At 35.9% G+C, this 25,073-nt stretch overlaps 1 protein-coding gene across 7 annotated transcripts in view; it reads left to right on the top strand.

The window, feature by feature from the left end:
• The first annotated feature begins 1,694 nt into the window (after window positions 1-1,694).
• The window catches only part of INPP4B (inositol polyphosphate-4-phosphatase type II B), a 105,915-nt gene continuing 82,536 nt past the window's right edge, over window positions 1,695-25,073 (top strand). For 4 of the 7 annotated variants that reach the window (XM_053976423.1, XM_053976420.1, XM_053976419.1 and 1 more), the window contains exons 1-4: window positions 1,710-1,769; window positions 3,710-3,782; window positions 9,587-9,734; window positions 20,429-20,559. In XM_053976423.1, the coding sequence (XP_053832398.1) occupies window positions 1,710-1,769; window positions 3,710-3,782; window positions 9,587-9,734; window positions 20,429-20,559 (412 nt within the window). Of the gene's footprint in view, window positions 1,770-3,709; window positions 3,783-9,586; window positions 9,735-20,428; window positions 20,560-25,073 lie in introns of all 7 variants that reach the window. The other 3 variants (XM_053976417.1, XM_053976421.1, XM_053976424.1) reach the window with 1 other exon arrangement.

The raw sequence follows: 25,073 nt of genomic DNA, 5'->3' as shown, positions 1-25,073 counted from the left end.
TTGGCTTTTAAAGATATATGTGATTTGGTGGCATCTGCTGTATTCCCTTTCTGCTTGGGAATGCTGTAGTGCTTTTGTTGGCAGAGCCTAGTTTGGGTGCCAGTTTGACACAAGAAGGAGAAAAGAAGTGAAGTCAAACCACAAGGTTGTAGCAACTCGGGGGAAAGTTCTTCATTCAGGAGGCCTTTAAATTGTTCTCATGCATTTCAGAGTTATTACATATTTCATAAGCACCATTTGGACACTGAAGTCTTACTACTTTTCTTCTGGATACTTTGTTAATTAGTATATGTTTCTTCAACTGCAAAACTATCTGGAACTGGTTCATTTTTAATTGTTTCTTTATTTTCAATAATTAATTTGGCTTAGAGCAGATGAAGTTTTACAAATGTAAAATATGAAGAATTATGTTTATTTTGCAAGGTTTTATAGATGACCAGATTTGTATAGTTGCAAGATGAGTGTATTCTGCTGAGTGCATGTTAAAGCCTAATGGTCTTCAAGGAAAATAATTATTTAATTTGGAAGCTTAGGGCTAACTATTTTTTGAGATTTTACTGTAGGAGTTGGACTTGTTTAATGGGTCCCTTCCAATTCAGCATATTCCATTATTCTGTGGTTTTATGATTTTATGACATAGAACGTTTCTATGTATTCTTTTTTCCTGATTCATCAATCTGCATTTCCACTGCTCAGAAAATACACAGCATTGCCCCACACATTTTTGTTTTGATTCTTCTTCCTCGCTGTGTTTTTGTAATTGTGCTGAACTTATTCTCATCATTTCCTTTTTGCCTATTTTTGCTTGGTACCTTTTGTTACCCTTTCCTCATTATTGTGAAATGATCTGTTACTCTTCTTTCCTTCCTTTCAAAAAATCCAGCTGTTCAGAATAAGCCAGGGGAGAAAGACTGTGCCATTAACCTTGGTGCTGTGCTGCCACTGAAAGCTGAAAAAGCATTTGGTATCTTTCAGGAGTTTTTAACCCTTGTTTCTTCCAAAAGGTAGTCAATGATACTCTTTTCTTGGAGATTTACATCTGAATTGTTATTTGATTTTGATTAATTGAAAGTAAACTCTTTATGGAGATGATAATAAAGGAATTCACCTGTAACTGTACCACCATTCCCATGTAGTTCAAGAACTGGGATGGAATCTGAATAATTTCTCTGTGGAGGGATTACAAAGGGAAATGTGATATTCAAATTAGTGTTGTTGTTTTGGTTTTGCAGGGGTTTTAGTAATACACTATGTCCTTTCTTTGCAGATTGTTAGGAAGCAAAGCCAGTACTCTGCAGTGGGATTGCAGATCCTAAGTGGAATATTGGTGCAGTGTTACAGCCCTTTATCCAATGGTGCACAGACAGGATAAGGTCTAGAATGAAAACTTGGCAGTGTTCGTGGATCCATGCACCATTTATAGCACTTACCCGTCCTCAGTTTTGTGATGAAAGTTTCATTGTCCTGAAGAAGTTGCCTCATTGTTAACATTTGGTTTGTGATGGTAAATAATTCAATACAGGTAATTCAATTCAATACAGGTGACTGCAGCTTTACAGAATAGAGAGGGCACGAAGTACTTACTGATAATATTTTAATTGAAAGAATTTGATGCCTCAAGTGACCCAGTGTCATGGGTTGTTTTTTTTTTTTCCAGAACATCTGATGGTGGAAAGACAGTTGGTACCATTGAAGTCAATCTTGTGAAGATGGGAGAGCTAGAGGAGGGGGAAACAGACCACATCACAGCAGATACCCAGGATCAAAAGGTAGAAACTCAGTTTATTGCACAAAGTTAATCAGAATGATCAGTTGTACCAGATGTCTAAAATACTAATTACCTTGGGTTAAGGACTTAAAACAAAATTTCTGAAGTAAGTACTATGTACACTTATCTCCCTCAAAAAAAAACAACAAAAAAACAACCTCCTGAAAATGTACAGAGTAATATTCTAACCTGAGTTTCCTAGGCCCTTTCCTTCTTTAGGAAAAAAAATAGCTTATTTTTATCTCAACTGAATGTATTTGATCATTTCTGATCAAAAACTGTCCAGAGAGATGCCATAAGTACAGCTTCTTTTTTCCTTGGATAGCTGCTCTAGTTTCTGCCCTTGAAATCCTGTCCATGTTGATTTTTATGTGCAGTCTGTGCCCACAATACTGAAAAGCTGGGAAGAATGACAGACAGGCAAACCAAAGAAGAGGTGAATTCCCTTGCAGAGGGGCAGGTTCATCTGCATTTCATGGGAGCACCCAATTTTTGCAGCCCTAATATGATGGCTTACCACTTAACACTATGGTATATTCTGTTCTTCATGAATAAAAAGAAAGGAAATACTGCTGCAGGGAATACAGTATTTTTTTGGTTTGGAAGTTACATATAAGGCTGTTTTTTGATTAAAGGACGTTATTTTCAATATCTTTTCTGCTTAGCCAAACCAGTCTGCTTTTGCATCTAATTCTGAGTGCAAATTTCACACTTTTTTTCTGCCACTTATCTCAGAGGACTTCAATGCCTTTTTAAAACAGTAGATGAGTGTGACCAGTTCCAAAAAGCCAACAAATGCTGTGAAATCTTTCTAATTTTGACCTGTAAAACTTGCACAATATAGGCAACACGAGCTGTTTTTTCAGCCTTCTCTTTTATTTTGATTTTCTTCCACTGCAAAATGTGGAATGAGACTCCTTGCAATTATTTGAGATGTAATTAATGAGCTCTGTCTGGCCTGGGGGAGACAGGAGGCTTTAATAGCATCTTTCCAGGGGTTTCTAATACTTGTAAAGAGAGACCAGACTCATGACTGATGTATTTTCTGTTGTCTTTGGAGTCCTTGGTTTGTACAAATTAGTTGCAGCACAGTCTTGGTTTATATGTTGATAATGAGGATAAAATTGTGAGAATGTTGAGTTATTAAATTAATATAAAATAAATAAGTTTTGAACTGGATTTGCTCAGTTTTAGATAAGCTATGGGAAGGAATTTCTCATAGAAGAGGAAGGTGATGGTTAAATTAATTTTCAGATATTGCCTGGTAGAGAGTACATCATGTGTTGCTCTCTGCCTTAAATTCTCCACTGAACTTTTGGGAGCTGGGGAAGCCCTAGGAACAGAGCTCCCTCCCTATGACCTTTAGAGACTCCCATTTGTTTTCTGGATGAGGGTAGGAGGAGTACCTCCTAATCTTATCAAAGCAATATTCCAGTTCACTTGTACAGCAAATTACTTCAATCACAAAATCTGAGCACATTTTAAGGACTTTTTTGTGCTTCCTGCTTTTCCCTTGTTTAAAAGTTAATGAAGCATTTTCTTGCACTTGCGTGGTGAAAACTGCTTTGCCTAAAGAAACCTCTTTGAAAGCACAAAACTTATCAAAAATTGTTTTAAACTAAAGTGCCTTAGTCTTATAATAAAACTTACTTATTAAGATAGACCATTAATATCTCTCAACATTTCTTCCATTATACTGGTAGGAAGTATTTCTGTTTTGTTATGGAACAGTTGATCATATTTTGTCGTTTTCTTGGATATAATTCTGATTGTGTTAGAGTATCTTGGAACAGAAATACAAAGATAAAAATGTAAATTTTAATTAATACTTGGAAAGTTTATATTATTATCAGTGACGGTTTTCAGCCTACCTTTTATAAAATGCCATGGATTTATTTCAGACCCCTGAATGTCACATTTGTGATTGTATTTCTTCTGCAGTGTGCATTGGTTCGTGAGTGTACAGCCACTGAAGGCATAAGTGGGAAAGACAACCTGCCTTCCTTAAATGCAGGTAAGAATTCCAATATCTGTAAGAGACTGCTCTTGCTGCTCTACGTCGGGTCTTGAAGAAATTGCACAGATTTGTAGCAGAGCTCATAAATGTCTCTTCAAATGCTGCACAGATGTTTAAGTTCAACATTTTAGTGTTTTATACATATTTGACATTATCATTTCACTGAGAAATTTGAATAAATGTGTGTCAATTATGCTTTCTGAAGCAGTGCTGAAATCTCCCATCTCCTACATCTTTACTGTTCAGTGATTGTCAAGACTGTCAGCGACTTCCATGGGCATGGAATTAACATCATAAGTTTGTGTCATGTCATTGCATGGCCTTCTGTTAAATAATTATGCATTATTTGTAAGTGAATACCTGGGACGATCCATGTCTCTCATAGCTGATGAAGTGGCAGTTTCAGTTTGATCTGGAAACTATCTGTCCTAGAATGAAGGGAGCTGTTGGCAAGGCATTCTCAATTCCAGGTCAACTTGGGGATTGAGTGCATGGTGGTAAACTGTATCTATTTTTCTTTCATTATACTGAGAATTATTACATGCTGATATGCTGCGCCATAAAACTTTTATTAGCCCAAGTTTATGAATCTCCATTACTCAGCGGTAACAATGTCACAAATAAGTTATATGGGTCATCTAAAACCACAGTGCAATCTAGAGTTCTGTGTTTGCTGCATACAGTTGGGGAGGAATGTTACTGAAGTTTTACAACTTCTTAAATCTTTACTGAAACTTTTTCATCTGACTTCTCTGATAGGGCAGACTTTCTGAATCAGCTTTGCAGTCTGAAGGAAGCGCTAAAAACTGCAAAAAAATAAGTTCTTCCATATATGCATGAATACTGTATTTTTTTTCTGTGAGTTGTTGAGACTAGATCAGAAACAGAAAAAGTATGTTCTACAGAAATACCATTTATTTTCAAGAATTCAAAGTGAGAAAGATGTTAATTGAGAATTTCTGAATGTGCAGGAACTACGTCTGGCTCCAGAAATTCCTGAACTGGAAATAGCTGGAGGCAGGGAGGGTATCTTTTGTCTCTAGGTATCTATTTATGGCTTTTCTTGGAGACAAGAATCAGAGCCAGTTGGAGGACTTGGTCTAACCCAGTGCAGTTCTTTGATTCTGATGTATGTCATCCAGATTAGTGGAACTTGAAGAAATGACATTTCTGTTTTGAGAACGATACTGATTCACGACTGATTTTTTTTTTTTCTCTTTGTTGCCTCTGTTGTGTAGGTTTGATTGGGATTTTTTGTTGACTTCTTTTGTATAGAAAAATGCTGTAGGTTGTGAATGTATTTTGTTGGAACTTCAAAGGTAGATGTCAGTTTTAGGAATATTGAAGTCTAGATCAATTTGTTAAGAACATTTCCATGCGATTCTATAGTGTATCTAAACAGCTTTTTCACCTTTGTTATTGTCGTATACAAACACAATATAAAACCAAAGCCCACCCAACTCTACTAGGGTTTATGAAGTCAAACATACCGTGGAGAGCTTTTTCTTTTTGTCGTTTTTTGGGTTGTCAGATTTTTTTTTTAACGAATTGAGGGAAAAATTTCCACGCAAGAAATGACAGCATGCAGGATATTGGAAAAGTTTGCATTCGCAGGAAGTTTTTTCTGATAAATAATTAATCTTCAATCTGTTTCCTGTATTTGTGACTTCCTTTTATCATGCAGCATTGCCTCCACTTTACTGCTGACACCAAGCACTGATTCCAGGTTTTGTCAATCCTACTCTTTTTATTGAATTCCTGATTTCTTTTCTTAGAAAAATTTTAGCTCTCCTTCTATACTGTCAGCCTCTCTCCCCAGCCCATCAGACTTCTTGCCCAGCATGCCTCTTTGACTGGGCTTCATGTGGATTAAGGCTCTCTGTATTGCCTGGAGACAGACTGGATTTCTCATATGGATACCTGTGCAGAAATGTCAGGAAGCCCGGTAACATCAACAGTGCCTGCACTGCTTTCCCTGCCGTGCTCATACAGAACCACCCCCAGAACAGTATCTTTTCCATATGCATACATATTTAGTACATGTGTCTGCTGTTGTAAAGCTTTCTGGTGCTTTCTGTTTCTTGTTGTTTATCAGGCCTTCAAAATGATGAAACTGAAAAAAACCCTGCCTCTGTGAATCCTTAAGCCTGTAGGTATAGAAGCACGCTGGCATTCTTCTGAAATTTAAATCTTAGGATAGGGAACTGGCAGCCCTCCAGTGAGTTATGAGATGCTTATTGTGTGAGTGGGAATAAGTAGTGGATTTCAGAGCCTTATCACTATTCCATCTATACCCCATGAGATTGAATTTACATCTCAAAATTCAGTTATTTATTTATAATGCTGTAGAGTTTGCCAGTTGTTTGCATGTAAACAAATTGCATTCTAAATAAAGAGAATAAAAGCAATTGAAATTAAGCAAAATTAAGAAAGCTTGTAATTATTATTCCTGTGGTAAGACACATCATATACCTATGCTACAAAGAAAGATATAAATAGAAAAACTGTTGGTAAATTAATATTTGGCAGAGATATGCTTTGATCTATGTTCAATAGGGAATGAAAATAAAAAGGGAGTATTCAATCTTTTATTAGTTTTTTATTGTACTTTCAGGGGAAGCAATGTGAAGGATATTGCATGGAATAAAAAGCACAGAGGTCTTCATATTTAAAAATGAGAATGTGCAAAAATATGGATGGATAAATATATGGCATCGGTTTTTAGGCTTGATGCTCTAGAGAAAAGCTTTTAAAACAGGGTTTTCTCTTTTTTAACCACTGTAGTTCATGTGGATTTTGGATTTTTTTAATGCCTCATGATCACTGTCTAAATACAGGAAGGTTTATGTTTATACAACTCCCACTCATTTTAATCACTACTTTTTATAAATCCAGTTCTAGTCTTGCCATTCGTATTGAACATGCCTTCTAGAATTTGGTTCTAGACAAATTGGTATAGTTAAGAATTAATTATTGTTGCAATTGGAGAGAAAGATACTTCTGAGATTTTTATGGAATCACATGCCTTCAGTAGTTCTGTTTATAAGGAAAACATCAAGTACTATGCAGCTTTTATTGACAATCTTAAGCTTTAGCAATATTGCACATTGGAATTATTTGGATTATTTGGGAAAAATTCGCAGAGATTTTTCTGACTTTGTAAATGAAATTTTCTTCTTAAACCCATGGAGATATGATTTGACCATTTTAAAAAACTTACAACACACTTGAGATTATCCCCATCTGAAAATTCAGACCTGAATCAAAGACCTGAAAATTCAACTAGTACCTGGAGAGGAGCTGAGTAATTCTAACAATGATAAAAGTCATAACTTTGAATCCATATGTTCAGTGTTCTTTGTCTCTTGCTGCAGTCCTGATGGGTTTCCTGGGGTTTGTTTTTTTCTTTGTGATGGTGGTGACAGGGGGGAGATGGGAGGAAAGAGATTTTTCAGCTACATATTTGCATTAGGTTCTCACAGACTAATGTGTATTTTTCAGTGTAATAGATTCTGAGTGTGAATTTAAGGGCTGCTCTTGGAAAAAAATCCCTTGATAAACTCCTTAGGAAGTAGATTTAAAAAGGTAAAAAAATAAAGAGTCTTTTGTGTCTGCGGCATCATCATTTAAAATGTCCAGGTAATATACTGATCAGGGGGCACAAGAGAAAAAAACAATGCCAACCCAAAATTATCATCTGGTTTGGCAGTTTTCGGTTTAAGGCCAGACCTGAATTAGCCCTTATTTTCCTGAGCTCTCTCCCTGACATTTGAAAACTTGCATTCCCTGCCTTGTTAATGGGAGATGATTGGTGCCATACATCAGCTTTGTGAGTTGTCAGAAACTGTTAATATTATCGATGAGACCGATTTCATTGATTACAAGAATCTCAGCAGAAGAGAAGGATAATAGGAAATAGGCATTTCCACATATTTTAACCAAGTGATGTAATAAAGCCTGAACGCTTGGTGAAAGTTGATCATAGGCACAGGACTTGGAGTTGTTTTTTTTCTGTAGTTAAATCTGCATGGTGAGGATCCTTAAACTCTAAAGCCTGCTGAAAAATGTTTGAACATTGAGATATTTTGGGTATTAGTAGTAAGGAAAATTGCTCTTTTTTAATATGTCAGAGAAATTAAGCATTTCTTTGGCTTATTTCACAACACTGAGTGAAAATATAGTTTTTGAAAGTAAAATCACTAAGAACTAAAGGCAAAATGACTCTAAAAAGGCTTATAAAACAACTATAAAAAGGCAAGAAACGCTTATAATGTATTGTAATTAAGAAATAGTTGGCTTCTGAATGTAATGGTGTGAATTATAACATCTGTATTGTCTCAGCCTTCACAAGAGACTGAAAATAGAATAAAAGTTTTTAAAACACCTCTTAGTTGCTCCATCTCTGGGTCAGGAAAGGACATAATCCAACAACAGTTTCTCATCAAAGACTAATGATGAAAGACATCTCAGTAGAGTGATGGGAATACAGAGCAGGACAACCACTTAAGCATTGCTCCTTTCTTTGAGTTGCCAGCAATGGGTTTATTATCAGTATACTTAAATCTCTGGTCTTCTTTTAGGCCTTCCCTAAAGGTTTTTTGTTAAAAAAACGTGATTGCTTAGATAGACAAGACAGTTTGTGCGCTTTTTATTTTGCATTCTCTACAAATCAGACTACATAAGCATTAATGGTGTCAGGGGGCTGTGAATTGAAATGTCCATTAGTAGCTGTCATTTTGACAGCAGCAGTTTCCCCACAGCACACATGGGGAATTTATTCCTCTTGAGTTATAGACCTCTCAGTGGCTGATCAATGGGAGCCTGCTGGAAGGCAGCTTTTTCTAGAAGGCTTGACAGAAAGGTAGCAGTGGAAGCTTTGGATGGCTCTCCAAAGTCATTCCGAGTTAGGATGTTGTGGACATGTGTGTTAAATGACAATCATTTGTCTCCAAGTAAGCTTATCAAAGTAGTGAAACAGAACTTTTTTTGTTCTTTCTGGAAAATAAAAGCAGGGTAAAAAAAAGCAAAGAAAAAGATGGAAAGGAGCGAGTAGATTATATGGCATTATTTAAAGATCTGAATGGAAATGTAGCCAACACATGAAAACTGTAAAATAAAAAATGTGATGGGTTTTAAACATAATCTTCCAAAATACCAAGAAATGTGATTTTCTTATGTCGTGCTGCAATAGTGATCTGAAAACAATGTGTGTAACATATTGAAGGGGCTATTATATTTATTGCTATTTAGTGGCAGTGTCTTGACCACATCAGTGATCAAGGTAACTCTAACATGGTCAAAGGTCAAGTTTCCTTTAATGTAGTAGCACACCTTCTATTTGTGTTAATGATTTGTGTGTGCATATCAAGGGGAAGATGCAGCTGAACTCTGAGTCCTTTGCAATTTATTGGAATTGTGAGTGGTTCTAGCAGGTGGCAAGCAATGGTGGTGACTGTGTTGAGTTCATTGTTCATTTGTGCATTCTGTTTTTCCTAACTTCAGCTTAAATGTAAGAAAAGAGAGTCTAATTTATAGTCTCACTACTTTGAAGACCTAAATTCAAAGGTTACCCACTCTGCTGGTAAATCATGATTTATTGATGTACTAGTAATACTTTGTGCTCCACATGCTGATATAAGAACTAAATAAAAATGAAATGTTTTTAGTAGAATTTTAATGGTTCTAAAATTAATTTTGTAAGCAAGGGGGAAAACAGTATAATAATTTTGCAGGTTATTGTCATAAATTTTCAGAGTCATATTACCACAGTAAAGCAATGATATTATTTTTCCTCTTTGCAGTGTTGAGAAACCCAGTTTGTAAGTTATATAGATTCCCTACTTCTGACAACAAGTGGATGCGGATCCGGGAACAGATGGCTGAGACTACCCTCTCTTTCCATGTTCCTAAAGAACTAATAAATCTGCACATAAAGGAGGATATGAGAAGGTAAGGAAGAAGCAGCAGCAATAGTAAGTACTAAATTCTATTTTTCTGACTTGGAATCATGCAAATGATGAGCTAAAAATATTCATTTGAAGTATGAAATGGGCACTTTATGGCTGCTAAGTATTTACAGTTGTATCTGAGCAACAGAATTGACTGCTCAAAATTTTTAAGACTCCAGTGACCTCATAAGTTCTGAGCAACGAACTGTGCTAAAGTGCACTCATGACTTTAAATCTGTGAACACCACCATTTGGTTAGCAATATAAATATTCTGGAACATTAACATTTTATAAAGAATCAGCAAATGACAGGGATGTGAACAACATTGTATTGTGTTTGGCTATGTGTCTGGGTAGAGTTAATAACATAGACAAACATTATGCAAAGGAAAATGACAAGTTTATAGTGAATAAAGGAGCAATGAGGATAAAAATGACATTCCTCTAGGTAATCTAAATTAGTTGGCCTAAGTAAAGGATATCAAAGTAATGTTTGTTTGAAACCTTCATGTTTGGCCTTGTAACCAGGAGAGATATCTGACAATCATTACAATCTGTATGGCCTGGAGGAAAAGGAGAATAGGGAACACAGGTGTCCCAAAAGCCTTTCCCATTGTACAATTTCCCATTGTAGTGATTAAAATGACAGCCTGTCCTTGAATCCTTGTAAGCTGTGCTGATGAAATCTGGGGAAACACCTTTATTTTAAGTAGTCCAGGGATACCCTGAAGACAATGCCTTCTTCTTCCAGTGGTAATGGATGATCCAAAAGATATTGCCTCCTTCCTCATGAAAGTTACTTCACACATAGATGGTCTCATGTGTAAGAGTAATGCTGTGACCAAGTGTTGCATCCCAAAGCCATCCTGTGCACTTTCAGGCAATTCCTTCCTGTTGTGGTTTACAGAGGTTGTTTGTTCTGCAATATAGAGCTTCTTTTCTTTTTTCATTCACCCCATCTGTTGCTTCTGTGTGATGTATTTATGCCAATAGAACAGCATGTGGGAGACTGGAATCTTGATTTTAATAAAGTCAGTGGACTGATACATATTTCTGCATGGTGATGATGGGTTATAAAAGTCCCGTGAATTGTTATAATAGTTTATTTTATTCATTTAGTACTGTGTTTAGGCATTTATGGCCTCATCTTGTTTGAGAATACTTATGTGCAAGGTTTTTTTAGTAAGCAATAAAAATAGATTCTCTCTCTCTCACAGTTCATACACTTCCCATATTTTCATTTGCCTCATGGGTAAATGCCTTTTAAATGTTAGAGGGTTACTTTAACCACTTTTACTACTACTGCATTATTCTCTCCAAAGGCATAATGCAAGTAATAGCCCTTGTTGTTATTTCACATTATAGAATTCACCTCCCTGGATAAACTTACAGTAAAAATTCACCATGGTGGGGTTTTCTCCTCACCAAAATAAAGATCTGAGAAAGAAACAGAAGTAAAAGTTGCACAAAGATTGAGATAAGTGCCTCTGATTTTCCTGATTGCCAATGTGGTTGAGCTGTTACAGCCTAGTTGAAAGTGTGGGTGTGAAAGAAAGAGAGAAATTTATTGATACAGACTGAAGGAGGAGATAAGACTAACCAAAAGGAGCAACAACATGTAGAATACTAGCAGATGGTGGGAATAGGGGTGTCTGTGTCATCTATCACCATATAAGACTGTGGGTTGGAGCTTTCCTTTTCAAAACAATTGTGAAGATGTGTGTTCTCGTGAAGTCCTTACACTTGTAATCTAGTAAAATGTATGAGGAGGATGCTACTATATTAGGTATTGAGCTCACACAAAACATACACTGCACCATCTTCAGGCTTTTCTCTTCTGAAGTATTCTTCTCTGTGTCTTTTTCCCCCAGTTAGTATAAAAGGATAAATATTTTTGTCTCAGAAGCCACTTATCATACTCAGCCTGTTTAATTTTATTTTTATTGTGACTTCAATATAGTCAGTCTGAAGCAGTTACCTATAAAAACATGCAAGCAGTAACTGTTAATCCTATTCAGTATTCATTATAAATTGTAGTTTAAATTCCCTTTTCTCACAGCTCTTAAGATTGTAAAACTCCAGTGTTAACCAAACCCTTTCATTTACTAACATGATGCTTTGAAATATCTAACCTCTAACGGTATTTAACTTCAGATTTCAGCATGAAATAATGTTTTTAAAGAAATGCATGAATTGAAGATTTTATCCTTCAAGCTTCCCTAGAAGAAATTTTAGTAGGAACTATATGGTAATTTTTATTGTTCTAGTAAAGGTCATACAGTCTGCTTTGCTGGTTTTTATTTCAAAATTATTTCTGTTTCCCCTTTGAGGTATTCCAATGAGTCCTTTCTGCCATTTTTAATACTTCTTTACACAAATCTGGTCCAGATATTTTACATGTGTCATGCAAGATGAGCCAAGTGGTTCTTTGAACCTAATGATTATAAAAAAGTCTTAGCTTACAATAATTTTTCAGAAAGTTGGTTCACCTATATAATTGAAGCTTGCAGTTGTGGATGCAACTGGTGTAACTGGGTCAGCACAGCAAGAGATTTGGCTGAAAGGAAATTCCACCTGTACTTAGATTTGGCCCATGGCATTTGTGATCACAACTCATAAGCAAATTTCAAATATGAATTACTGAACTTAAACCCTCTCTCCAGAGTACAAAGCACAAATGCAAGCTTTCTCCTGCATCAGAAATTACTATCCTGTCCCAGCAACACTAGGCCTTTTTTTTTTGGTGCAAATCTATGCAGTCTGTATTTTATTTTTTTTTCATGAATCGTTTTGAAACGATGACAACGTTCAGACTGTCTGAAAAATACTTTTTTTTTTTTCTCACTTCCTCTTACTACACAACTTCTTTTGAGAAATGGAGCCCCAGGCACTGATGCCATGTGTTGGGAGTAGGCTTTGATTTTTTTGGAAGTTTGGATGTTGGTATTTACTTGACTTGTTTTTGAGCAGTGGCATTGCTATAGTGTTGTATTGATAAGAGGTGGTAGCATTTAATGAAAGTGATTTTGGGTAAACTTACCATGACTTTTGAAGATATTTGAACCAACCACGTTCAGAGAGGCACTGTTACTATGCTCATCCAGTCAAGGATTTTCACAAGATTATTTCTTGTAAGTACCTTGTTTTCAACACTTAAAAGGTTCCCAAACCTGTCAGTAAAATGTAGCTCAAATGCATACAAATCCAGTATTTATCTCATCGTGCATCAAAAAGGATACAAAACTTTTCTCTTCTTACTCTCCGTCAGTTACTGCATAAATGAATATATGTATAGGAACGTAAGAGTAGCTTTACTTTTGTAAGCAGTGTTTAGACAAGTCAAGATCAGTTTTTTACCCTGTTAATTTATAAACTAAAGGATAAAATATTGTAATGAATGAACACTGCATAATTTTCTCTCCTCTTGATTTCACTGTTCACAACCAATTTTGGAAGATATGGCCTCTGTCAAAGTCTAAGAGGGGGGCTATCGTAGGTGACTTAAGTAAAATTTTCTGGATTTTGCTTTGATTTTGGGTGTTTAAAGTTGTACTGCACTGGAATGGAGTGACATCACTTGATTTATTGGTGACAGTTACCTCTACATAACGTTACCTTGAATTCAGCAGTGCTGTGTGGCCAGCATCTCTCTGGCCACAGGGAGCAAGGCACAACTTTCCCAAGCATTGTCCTGGGAAAGGCTGTGAGAAGATCAGAGAAAAGAATGATAAACAATTCTTATCTTCACTTGCTGCACCTGTTGTTGTGAACATGTGGAATGTGTCATGGAGATTTGTTTACCAAAACAAATGGTGGTTTGCCAATGGTGATGGTGTTTGGACTGGAGGACCGATTAGATCCACATGGATCATAACTGTCTATAAAAGCAATGGGTTTCTCAATAAGTGTAGTATAATAAAGTGATTGATCAGCCTTCTGTGAATCATGGAGTCAGTGCTAATTATTACCTGGGTGGGGGCTGAATCTATAAAATGCTAGCTTACATTCTATATTGAGACTGCCCTCTCAGAGAAGGCTTTTTTTGCAAGATCCACATAGGTTTTAAGACTCCAGAGAAATCATTCAGTACCAGTTAGCAAATGCTGCTAAGATTCCCAGATGTTGTATTTGTGCACAGCATGCCCTAAGGAAGTCCATATTAAGCAAATTAGAGCTTCCCACAACATGGTGAAAGAATGCAAAATTGAAGTGAAAAATTTTGTCACTTCCTGTCACTTAAGGCATTAGGTTGGCTAAAAAAGCTTTGCACAGTTTTATGATGTTGCTTGTGTCATAGAGAGCCTCACTCTGGATTTATGCATTCTGATTAATAAAGTGGAGAAAAAAGAAAGCAGAAACCCAGAAAGTGTTTGAATGGTTGAGTAATTGTTCAGTTAATAAAGTGATCATTCTTGCCACATATATGACTCCAAGCTGAAAGAAGGAAATAAAATTTTAAATTGTAAACTGTGAAAATAAAATGGTTTTGCTCATATCATGCAACTGAAGCAATATTGTTTAAAGCTGGTTCCACTCTATTCTGGTGAAACAATCAACATTGAGAAATAACCAAACAGAAGAACCCTAAAACAATTCTAGACACTACTGCTAATTACTAAAATATAATTTAGGGTAAAAGTGTAAATTCCACAGATGTTATTCTAAGTATTACTGAATCCAAGACTCTGCAATTGTCTGATGCAGGAGAATGATCCTCTGCTATTAAATGCAAATCATACAATTAACTCCAAATGATCATGCTCTTTGAAGACATTGAGGTTTTGAAAGATAAACCCAAGTAATAAAATATCCAAGGAAGAGAGAGAGTTTAGTAGGGAAAGAGTTTAAGGCAGGAATGGAAGCAAAATGGTCTTAAAGCAGGAAGGGAGAAATGAATTAAATTTAGCTTATATATTGTCTACACTTCTGTATAATAAAAAGGGGATGTGGTGGATAGAAATTAAAAACTAACTAAAAATTTTCATCTCTAAGGAACAGTATAAAATATTATCATGGTTTTGCAAACCCCAGTCTATTCTCTTCACATGTATAGGAAAAGAGGCTTTAAAATATTTTTAAATGTATTTGTTGCCTTTTTTGGGGTGGGTAGTTTCCTCATGTGGTTCTGGTGGGATTTTTTTTTTTTTCTCTCTTTTTTTCTGCTTTGCTTTTCTCTTGCTCTGTTTGTTTCTAAGCAACTGTTCAGGGCATGCAAAAGGTAAGCACAACCTACATTGTAATTTTTAATTGCCTGTCAGGTCAGGCTTACCAAAACTTGGAATAATTTTGGGAAGTTGTGTAAGAAGACAAAAATGGCAACTGTTTTCAAGAGAGTCTTAAAGGAAATTATTAGTAAAGAGATAAAAACATGCCTTTTTTTTCTTTCTTTTTTTTTTTTTTTTTTTTTTTTTTTGCTTATTGACTCCTCCTTAATAATTACTTGCCTCTTTTGGAAACAATAGAGTGAGTGAAAAAACTATGAGTATTTTATTTCTGGAGGGAATGTTCTATTGTTTGTCTGGAGTTTATTGCCTGTGTATCACAGAAGCATATCTTGTAGCAAAGAAAAATGAGAGTAATTTTATCTGATTCTGTTCTTAAATAAAAAAGAAAAAATAAATAGTTATCCATACATTTTAAAGTGAACTTTGTTAGGAAGAATAATTCCTGTGCTCCTTTCCTTAGAAAGAAGCTTCTGAACTTCCTTTACGTATGAGTGATTGAGTCATATCCCAAAGCTTATGGTGCATGTTTACTCCAAAGCTCCTGTTTGATAAATATTCAGAATTTTATGCTGTTAGAATATTACAGAAGTCTTGCAAATATAATCTGCAGAAATGTCTCCTCTTGTTTTGAATCCTGCTAGGCTCTTTCCTTCTGATGTTTTGCAAAAGTAGATTTCAGAAGCTAATTTTGCTTGGTGGAGGCCCAAATCACTTATTTTTTTAGGTTTTGATTTTGTCGTATTTGCTTCACTAGGAAACACATCATTGGATTTTTGAAGCTATATGTATAAAAAAAAATGCTACTTGGTCTTCATACAGCATTTTCAATTTATGTGCTTTTATCCTGTATTCTCTTAATTAGCTCCTCTTCTATTAATTGCACTGATCTTTTCAACTTCATCTTTCAATTTGTCAGGATTTGTGTCCGTAATGATGCAAGTGACTATTTTTACTGTTTCCTTTTCTGAGACAGAGTAATCACACCCAAGGAAGTTCTTTGAGGGATTGCCCCCTTTTCACTGCTCTTGTTCATCTTAGCATCTTGCTGTTTGCATTATTTTAGTCAGAGTTTCGGAGACAGGCGAACTTGACAGTCCGTGTTTGTCGCAGGCACATTCTTCTTTCTTTCAGGATTTTTCATAGAAGAACACAGAGGAAAGAAAGAGAAAACCATTTCTATTTCTGCTCCTTGTTTTTCCCATGTGGAATGTGTTTGGAGAATTGTTTACCCAGGGTGATTGCTTGATTGGATTCTGGTGAGGACTGTTTGAGCCTGATGGCCAATCAGATCCACCTGAGTCTAGACTCGAGCGAGAGTCACAAGTTGTGAGTTAGATACAGTAGTTAGAAAAAGTAGGTAGGTAGTTTTAGTATCTCCTTTAAATAGTATATTAATGTATTATAGTATAGTTATAATAAAGAAATCATTCAGCCTTCTGAGCTGGAGTCAGACATCAGCATTTCTTCCCACCGGGTTTGCCTGCATTTACAATTCATGTTCATGCAGCAACAGCCAACTCTACTGAGATCTCACTTCCTTATCTACATGAGGAGCCCATGAGGTTAATCCTCATTGGCTGAGCCAGTTCCCTCCTGGCTAACCTGACAATAGCAGCCTAAGTCCCCAGTGGCCTGAGCCTACTCTTACTGGTCGAATTACATAAGTAAGATAATTATTTAATCAGTCATGTATTTCAGTTATAACATTGGAATTATTTATACTGTGAGGCCTACTGGCCAGCTGTAGGCCACCACATATTTTGATTTATTGTCACTGACCACAGGTTTTCACTGTGCAGTCTGCAATGGTGTCTGGACTGTTGGTGGTTCTGAACTTGCAGAAAGAAGTTTGTTAGAAACATGATTTCAATATTGGGACTTCCTTCAAATAATTTTGCACCATGATGCATACCACTCGTTCAAAGTACTCCTTATGGAAATCAGGGGGTTGTATTTTTGCACTGGATATGCTTCCTTCAGACTTCTGAGCTGTTGCATCTGAAGTGATGAGCAAGTCTTTTTTCTGTTACTCTTGTCATTAGAATGTGTGGCACAAAGCAGGAGCTGTTTAAGTAGAAATTACCAGCATGAATCATACAGGAAAGTCATTGTGCCTTTTTCAGGTACCTTTAGTGGCTTGCTATATTCATGCACCTAAGGTATTCTCAAAAATAAAATAGCATGAGTTGGTAAAGCAAAGATAGAATCTGAGCCTTGGGTTCTCAGTCATGTCTTGATAATGGACTTCTAACATAATTAGCCTACCAAAGGAAAAAATGCATGTGGTAACAAAATGTACCTAAAAATTAACTAATATTTAAGGTGGAGAAGGAGGAATGGGGCAGACTGTTTACATCCACCTTCTGGTTAGATGCAAACGGGTGAAGATGGTGCCAAGGCCACCAAGGAATGTAGCTGATTAATGAAGGCAGGAGACAGTGGAAGCTCAGACGTGTTCTTGGGTAGAGTTTCCATTGGGCAGTGACAGAAAAGATTATTCAGTAGGTAGTTTGAAGAGCTGAACAGCAAGCCAGAGATAAAACAGCTCTAGACAAAGCTTGGATTTCATTCTGTAAGATGAGCTTAAGTTGATGCAGAGCACAAGATCTGTCACAGTGATGAGAGCAATTACCTGGAAAAGACTTTGAAAGAAGATTTAGAGTGGGGGGATAAGATGATAAATAAATTTTAACAACACAGAGTTTGCTTCCTGTTCAGTTAACAAGCTATTCAAAGTTCCATGGATGCATTGAAATGTTGGATCAGTAACTGATTTGCCCTCTGTAGAACTAATATCTATTATAAGGATTAATTTTTTTATAGCACAATTGTTGTTTGACACAATTACTGGTTGAGGTGTGTTTTTAAAGTTATTCAATGAAATATGTTAACATAAAAGTATTAAAATATTAAAAATTTCAAAAATTGTGAGTATTAATATGATCTATGAACTTTCACAAATGAAAATTATTACGGTTTTTCCACTGTGTTTACTTTTAGAAAAGGCCTTTCATGTAATAATAATAAAGCTTGGTACTATGGAGTATTGTTGATGGAGTTTAGATACAGAAAAGACATCTCTTTTTTCATCCATAACTCAGAACTGTATTGAGTCAACAACAGCAATGGCAAACTGTAAAAAAACTACAGGACATAAATCCTATTTAAATCCTCTGTCTTCTATAACTCCATTAGAAAAAGAAATAAAGATATAATGTGAGGAAGTGTATTTTCTGAGGAAGTGTCTGTCATATAATCCTCTTTTCTAATGGTTTTGATTTTGCTGTATTTTAAAATGAAAATAAATTCAGAAAATGTAGTCTTTAAAGTTTCCATGCTGCATATGCTCTGGATTGCTATAGCACTGAACTCTTACTTTAAGCATTGTTGATGTGTCTTTTTTGTGAGATACTGAAGACTGAATTTTTACTTCAGTGATTTGTACATGTTTCTGAGAAGAAACAAATACCAACCATGTCACCAGTAACGGGGGCAGGATTTGATATTTCTTGAAAACCTATTAAAATGAATATTGAGGGATTTGAGTTAACTCATAGTCAGCTGGTTAAACACATTTTTGGGTTTGGTTGGATGTTTTAGTCTGAGATAAAAGTTTTCTATTCCTGCTGTTATTTAACTTCAGTTTGAGACCAACAGCTCCAGGCATGAGCTTAGATAGAGGCAGGGGTATAGTTCTTGGATAAAATACTGTATTCCTAAACAGAAGGAGTAGTAAAGTTTTGGAAGCCAGCCAGGTCCAGACATTGTTGCTAAAACTATTAAATCAGACACCATAAACATTAAGGGCCAAAATATTATCACTGCACATAAACAAAATTGCATACCCTGACAAATTTTACACACTTTTCTGAGAAGGAAGCCCTAAGATTTTAATTGAAAGGGACACCTCATGTTAAGCTGCTAAAAACTGTCAAGGAAAATGGTCACTTGGCAATGTTGGGTTTATCCTTCCATATCCCCTCATGGCAGATTATTCTTATGCTACAACACTGCCAGTTTGTATTGTTGGAGGAAAGTTGAATTGGTTCAGCTTCAGGAGCAATTAAATGGCAAAAAGTAATAATATCATTAACATAAACTGTCAACAAGTTCATGTGTTGTAATCTCTGTTTCTGTCTTGATATTTTCAAGAACGTGTATAAATGAAATGCTTTAATTCCACTTCCAGTGCAATCTGTTTGGTTTTGATCGTCATCTACACCAGGAGCAGAGTTATGCCTATGGAACTTATTCTGACACTGTTTACACTAATGCAAAGCTAGTAATGATGGGGAAAACCTCACCAATGTGTGGCTGTTCTCTTTAAGAAATAATTTTAAGACTTTTTGACTAATGGTCAAATCTAATACTCACATAAGTAAACTTTGTGTTCCTGTGCTACAGGCTCACTGGTCTTTCTCTCCCTCTTTCCACCCCTTATCCCCCATATTTTCTTTTTCTTCCGTAAGTTTTCTGTATGCAAGAGCTGTTGTCTGGAAGCTTTTTTGGAGACTTCCAAGAATTACAGTGAAACACGGTTCTTGATACTCCAAGGAAAATGATGAAAACTGGTAGTGTTGCAAACATTTTCTCCTGCAAAATTCCAGATGTTTGAAGACTGACTCAACATATTTTATTTTCCTTAAAAGAAGGTCCCACAAAGTGGCTTTGGGAGAGATACAGGAGAAACTTCCTCTGCAAGAGGAAAAACCAAACAGAAAGCCCAGGATACTAAGCTTGTTTGTGCAGGAAGTTCAAATTATTTCACTCAGGTCAGCTCTCAAGAATGTACAGGAAAACTGATAATTTAGTAAAGGATTTCCTCTTGGATTTCCAGTGACATGTTTGGTTACCATAGCACTACTGTTTTGACCTGATGAACGCTGTAAGGCTGGACATGACATTTTAGGAAACTGGTGTCAGTGGGTTTTGTGTGTGTATGTTTTGTTTTGAATGCTGAAGAAATGTGGTGAAGGCTGGTGTGTTGGTTAAACTGACTTTTGTAGAAACACTGCTATAAATATTTTTATGAAGTGTTTATGAAAGTATGCAAAGAGCAGTGCATCCAAACAACTATACTGAAAGTTTTGCAAGAAAAGCAAACTTCGTATTCTTTCCAATGGTGTTTAATATTTCTTCACAAAAAGTTACTTGCTCTGAGCACAGCTCTCTGGAGCCCAGAAGCCTTCTTTCCTCCATGAAATAAATAGTATTTTATTTTGAAGGTTACTGCATTTATACCAGATGAGTTTTGAACACAAAAATTGCTGCATCATCTACTGACATACTTTATTGTGTATTTGTAAAACAGAGATGAAAAGCAGATCTTACAAGCATTCTGAAAACAGATTTTATTTCAATTAGGAAATCTTCCTGATGTTTTGTAGTAAACTTGTTTTAGATTAAATTGGATGAATCTTAATGGATTAATGAATTAATTAGTGCCTTCTCTTTTTGCTTTTTGGTACAGGAATCAGGAACTTAAAGACCTAGGAGAACTTGCTCCTCACTGGGACAACATGCGCAAAAGTGTAATTGCTCACTGTGATCAGATGTTGAGCATGTACCAGGACACTCTTGAAGAGCTTGGGAAGCATACAGGTAGGAATCTGTGATTTTATCTGGAACATTTAAGAATTTACTAGATTGTTAGCTATGAAGTACTGGCATATTCAGACGGAATAAAATACAGAAAAATCTTAGAATCAAAGGATGGTTTGGATTGGAAGAGATCTTAAGACCTCTTAAGACATGTTTTTTGTGCTGGGAGTCCAGAGCTGGATGCAGAGACTCTTGGTCACAGAAAAAGAGAAATCCTATTTTAGTGTATGAAGAAAAACCACTCTCTAACTGAAAGTAAGCTTTTTTTGAAAGCAGTTGGTCAATTGTTTAAATATCTGTTGGGAGAAAAAAGCTCATGTGTTGCACTAAATTTTGTATAATAATTTCCATTTTGTTTGCAAAAGTGACATTTCTTGTATTTGTGATTGTTTGCCATCGCCAGAATATCCCAGTTCCAATTTTGGCAGCTACTGTCTAACCCACTATGACACTTCCCGTGATTCTGTTTTAAGTAATATATATATGTATTTTCAGTCTTTGGCTAATTAATCTTGAAAGCACTCCATAAAGTGTCATAAACAAGCCAATAAATACAGATAATGAAGGATCCAATGTAATAATTATAACATGCAGGAAAGGATGTTTTGAGATTAAAAAAAATAGACAATATAATCTATTAAACATAAACCCTGCAAGACCTGTATTGTGCAAATTGACTTTCTAAAGGGTCTGTAATGTTAAAGGATCCATCTTAAATTGGGTCTTGAGGGAAATAAAGTGGACCAGGGAAACTGAGATTATCCAGGAGGAGTGAATCAGCACATACAAAAGAGAAGGGACATTTATCAGAAAACAAAGCAACCTAATAATTGTAGCAAAAATGAGAAATAATGGCGAGGTGGAAATTCATTCATTTCTTCTCTATAAACAGTACACTTTATAACTTCAAAAAACATGATTATAGTCTTTGATTAGAAAAGCAAGCCAGACATAGATTTGACTTAATACTGTAGTTGCTCAAATAGTTACGTTGGGAGCATATTGTAGCTACTTGAAATTCAAATACTTATGAAGTAGAAATTGCTAAGATTAGGGATGTGAGCACAATTTTAATTCAGACTTTTCAGGTCAACATATTTCAAGGAATGCCAAAAACCATTTTGCTTTTCAGTTTAGCCAGTGCAGGTGTCTTTCTTCATCTTAGAATATTGCCTGAGTTAGGGTTGAAGTGTTCAGAAGGGTAGATAGCACCTGCAAATAAAATTTCTCCAAATTATTTTCATACTTCCCCAACACAATCTCAAGTTAGGCTTTCTGAGTGATACCCACTTCAACTCAACCAAACTATTTGTGGAATTTAGTGGAGAAGGCTGTTAGGAGAACACTTAATTTCTTTTTGAAATCGAGAGATTGCTGTGGAAGTATGAGGAAACCACATTAGTGTGAGACAGCAATTCATGTTTAGCAGCATATTTATTGAAGATGGATGTGTAAGAAAGTTAAGACTATTTCAGATTTGAGTTGTTTTGGCAAACACTTTTATCCTCAGTAATGGGAGAATTTCAGAGAATGTAAAGCATTTTATTGTAAGGAAACATACCAGAAAGATATAAGGGTTAGGAAACAAAAAACCCAGTAATTTCAGGTAAATCTAAACCACAGATTTGGTGATATTGGGAGGAAGTGGAACTTTGAAAATTGTTTGTTTCACTTTGACATGAAATCATCCCCAAATGATTTCTCCTACCCCCCAAATTACTGTTTTTTTTTTTCAGTTCCAGTCATCAAATAGAAAAAAACTATTATTCATCCAGCCCTAGAAGGGGAAAAAAAGACAGTCAAGGCTAAGGCAATTGAATATTGTTCTCAAAAACTGGACATTATCCCTGCCTCTGTCACAAAGTTCCTATGTAGGCAAGTCAGACTTGAGAAGTGGTTAGTGTGTTCTTTTATGGAAGCCTGGCACTAGACACAGGTTGTGTTGCAAAAGTGCTTGGTACTTACGGATGCAATTCAGCCCAGTGGGAGCTGTGCTTCCAAAATGGAATGTGATTTTGCATTATAATGAGTGTTCTGCAGGACAAGTTCTTCCATATCTTATATTGTTGCATTGTTTCTTTAATGTTTATTCTCTGATATGAGGATGGGTGAAATTATAACTCAACCAGTTAACATTATTTTATAAAAATTTGGAAAGTCCTTAGAGGCTGTTAGTGTGTATATAGTAGACAGGTTTGAGGAAATTAATAACCTTGACTTTGAGGGAGGTTTGAGCAACATGTTAAAATCCTGAATAAATACTGAAATTAAAGTTGGAAACAAGATATTGAATTACTGCTTTTAAAATGAGCAGCAAAGACCACTGAGCATTCACTGAACTGGTAAAAGCTCATATATGATATATTTTTGAAGACCATTTCACAGTTCTTCTTCAGGTGGATGTCAGATGAAAGTTGCATCTGTATTCTGGTATTTCCTAACTTTGAAGAGTTTGATCTTGCAACTATAATAACAAGAACTGTTTTAATTGAGGGAATGTAATTTTTTTTTTTTAGTTCTGAAATGAAACTTTCTTAAAAACAGGCTATACTTAAAGTTAGCTTTATTGTATGGATGCTAAGGTAAATGCAGATTGAGATGTTAATTCCACTGCATGGATCTCATACCTGAGCAACTCTAGTGACTGAAAGCAGCTGGGTGGTCCTTATCCAGTAATTTTCTGGTGCTGGATGGGAAGGGGATACTTGCTTCACAGGTCTTCCCTGGAAAAGGAAATACACAACTCAGCAATGCTGCATATCTTGTGCTCCTGCTCGAGGCAGAAGTGTACTCCTGAGAGCAGGCTCTTCTCCCTCCTACTCTTCTTTCACCTGTCCTTTCAATTTGCTGTCATCTTATGCTCCCCTTGTTCAGCCAGTGTCTCCTTGTCTCAGGTCCAGTTATCAATCCTTAAGCTTTGAACTTGGTCTCAGCTGAATTCTCAGAAATAATCTTCCCACCTTCTGTTCTGTTTCCAAATTACTTACAGTCTCCTTCCCTGCACTATTCTCATTTCTTTCTTGATAGTTTGAGTTGCCTTTACTACCCCCCTAATTGCTTGTGTTTTTCAGATGCATCATCAACAGCTCCTGATTTCAATCTGCACCGTGGGGTTTCCTGTCTAATCTAAAATTTTGACTCCTGTGAATTGCTTTTCTTCCTGGCTTTGCTCTTCATCTGTTTTAAATTATTATTTTAAGTTCCTAAGCTTCGGGAGCAGCCTAAGCAGGCTTGGCTGGTCTGGAGCATCATTAGTGCCCTCTGGCAGAGTGGTTTATATTGAGAGGCTCAGTGCTTAGTCCTGCTGGAAACTGTGGCAGTTTCAACAGATAAACACTAGCAAGTCTTGACTGAGCAAGCAAAAAACAATTTAAAATATTTCGTTTACCTTTTTGTATGGCTGTTTCAAAAAGAAAGACTGAACCTTGACAAAATTTATTTTAAAATTCTATCTGAATGAGTGAATTTTAGTTCTATTAATTAACGATTGGCAAAATGATAGGGTGTTGAAAAAGTGGCCTAGGTAAATGTTGGGCTGCCTGAGTTGGAAGACAAGGCCACTTCTCTTTCCTAATCTAGACCCTTTTATTTTACACAGATTCTGTATAAAATATCTTCAGGTAAATTATATTTCCATACTGTCAGACTTTAATTAGATTCCTTTACAGTACCATAAAACTACTCATAATCACATGCTTTTGAAATATGCAGGCATATTAATTTGTTTTGTTTTGTTTTGTTTTTCCAAGGCATCATGCCTCCTGTGAACAAATATATAGCTTTCCTTAAGATAGTTTGTCTTTTTTTATTTGAGCTTTCTAGGAAGAACACATAGCCTATTCAATATAATACTTTTCTTTGAAGAAAAACATGTTACTTGGAAAAATGCAGTGCCATCATAGCTCTGTGTAACCTTATGGTTCCAGCACAGAATGAACATAATGCGCATTAACTGCTACATTGTCTCCAGCAGACTGCAGACTCATTTCAGACAGCAGGGAAAAGTTTCTATCTCCTAGAATAAAAAAATTAGATTGTTCTGTGAATTAAAAGCTGGTTTGTTGCTTCCAGTATGGACACATGCCGAGACTCAGTTAGTGAAACCTTTCATCTCGTAATACACAATTGCACATTGAAGGTAAATTAAAGACGACTCCTCACACCCAAGTATCGTCCTTGCTTTAAAAGGAATACAAAAACATCTGGGTGCTTGTTGCTGTAGGTTTTCAGTTGGGTAATAATTAGCATTGACTCCATGATTGCAGAGGGTTGATTAATTGTTTTATTATATCATCTTAACGTTATACTATATTTATTAAGAAACTCAGTAACCCTTACAGCCAGTCTGATACAGCTTTGACCTAAGTGGTCAATCAATCCAAACACCATCCAGTGTCCAATTAAGAAATCACCCTTTGGTAAACAAATCTCTAGGACACATTCCACATCTGCACAACAGCAGGTGCAAGTGGAGATAAGAATTGTTACTCGTTCTTTTCTCTGATCTTCTCCCA

This window comes from Vidua macroura, chromosome 4, assembly GCF_024509145.1.
Source record: "Vidua macroura isolate BioBank_ID:100142 chromosome 4, ASM2450914v1, whole genome shotgun sequence".
NCBI lineage: Eukaryota > Metazoa > Chordata > Aves > Passeriformes > Viduidae > Vidua > Vidua macroura.
The sequence above is the reverse complement of the archived record's forward strand: the minus strand, read 5'-3'. Positions and strand labels throughout refer to the sequence as shown.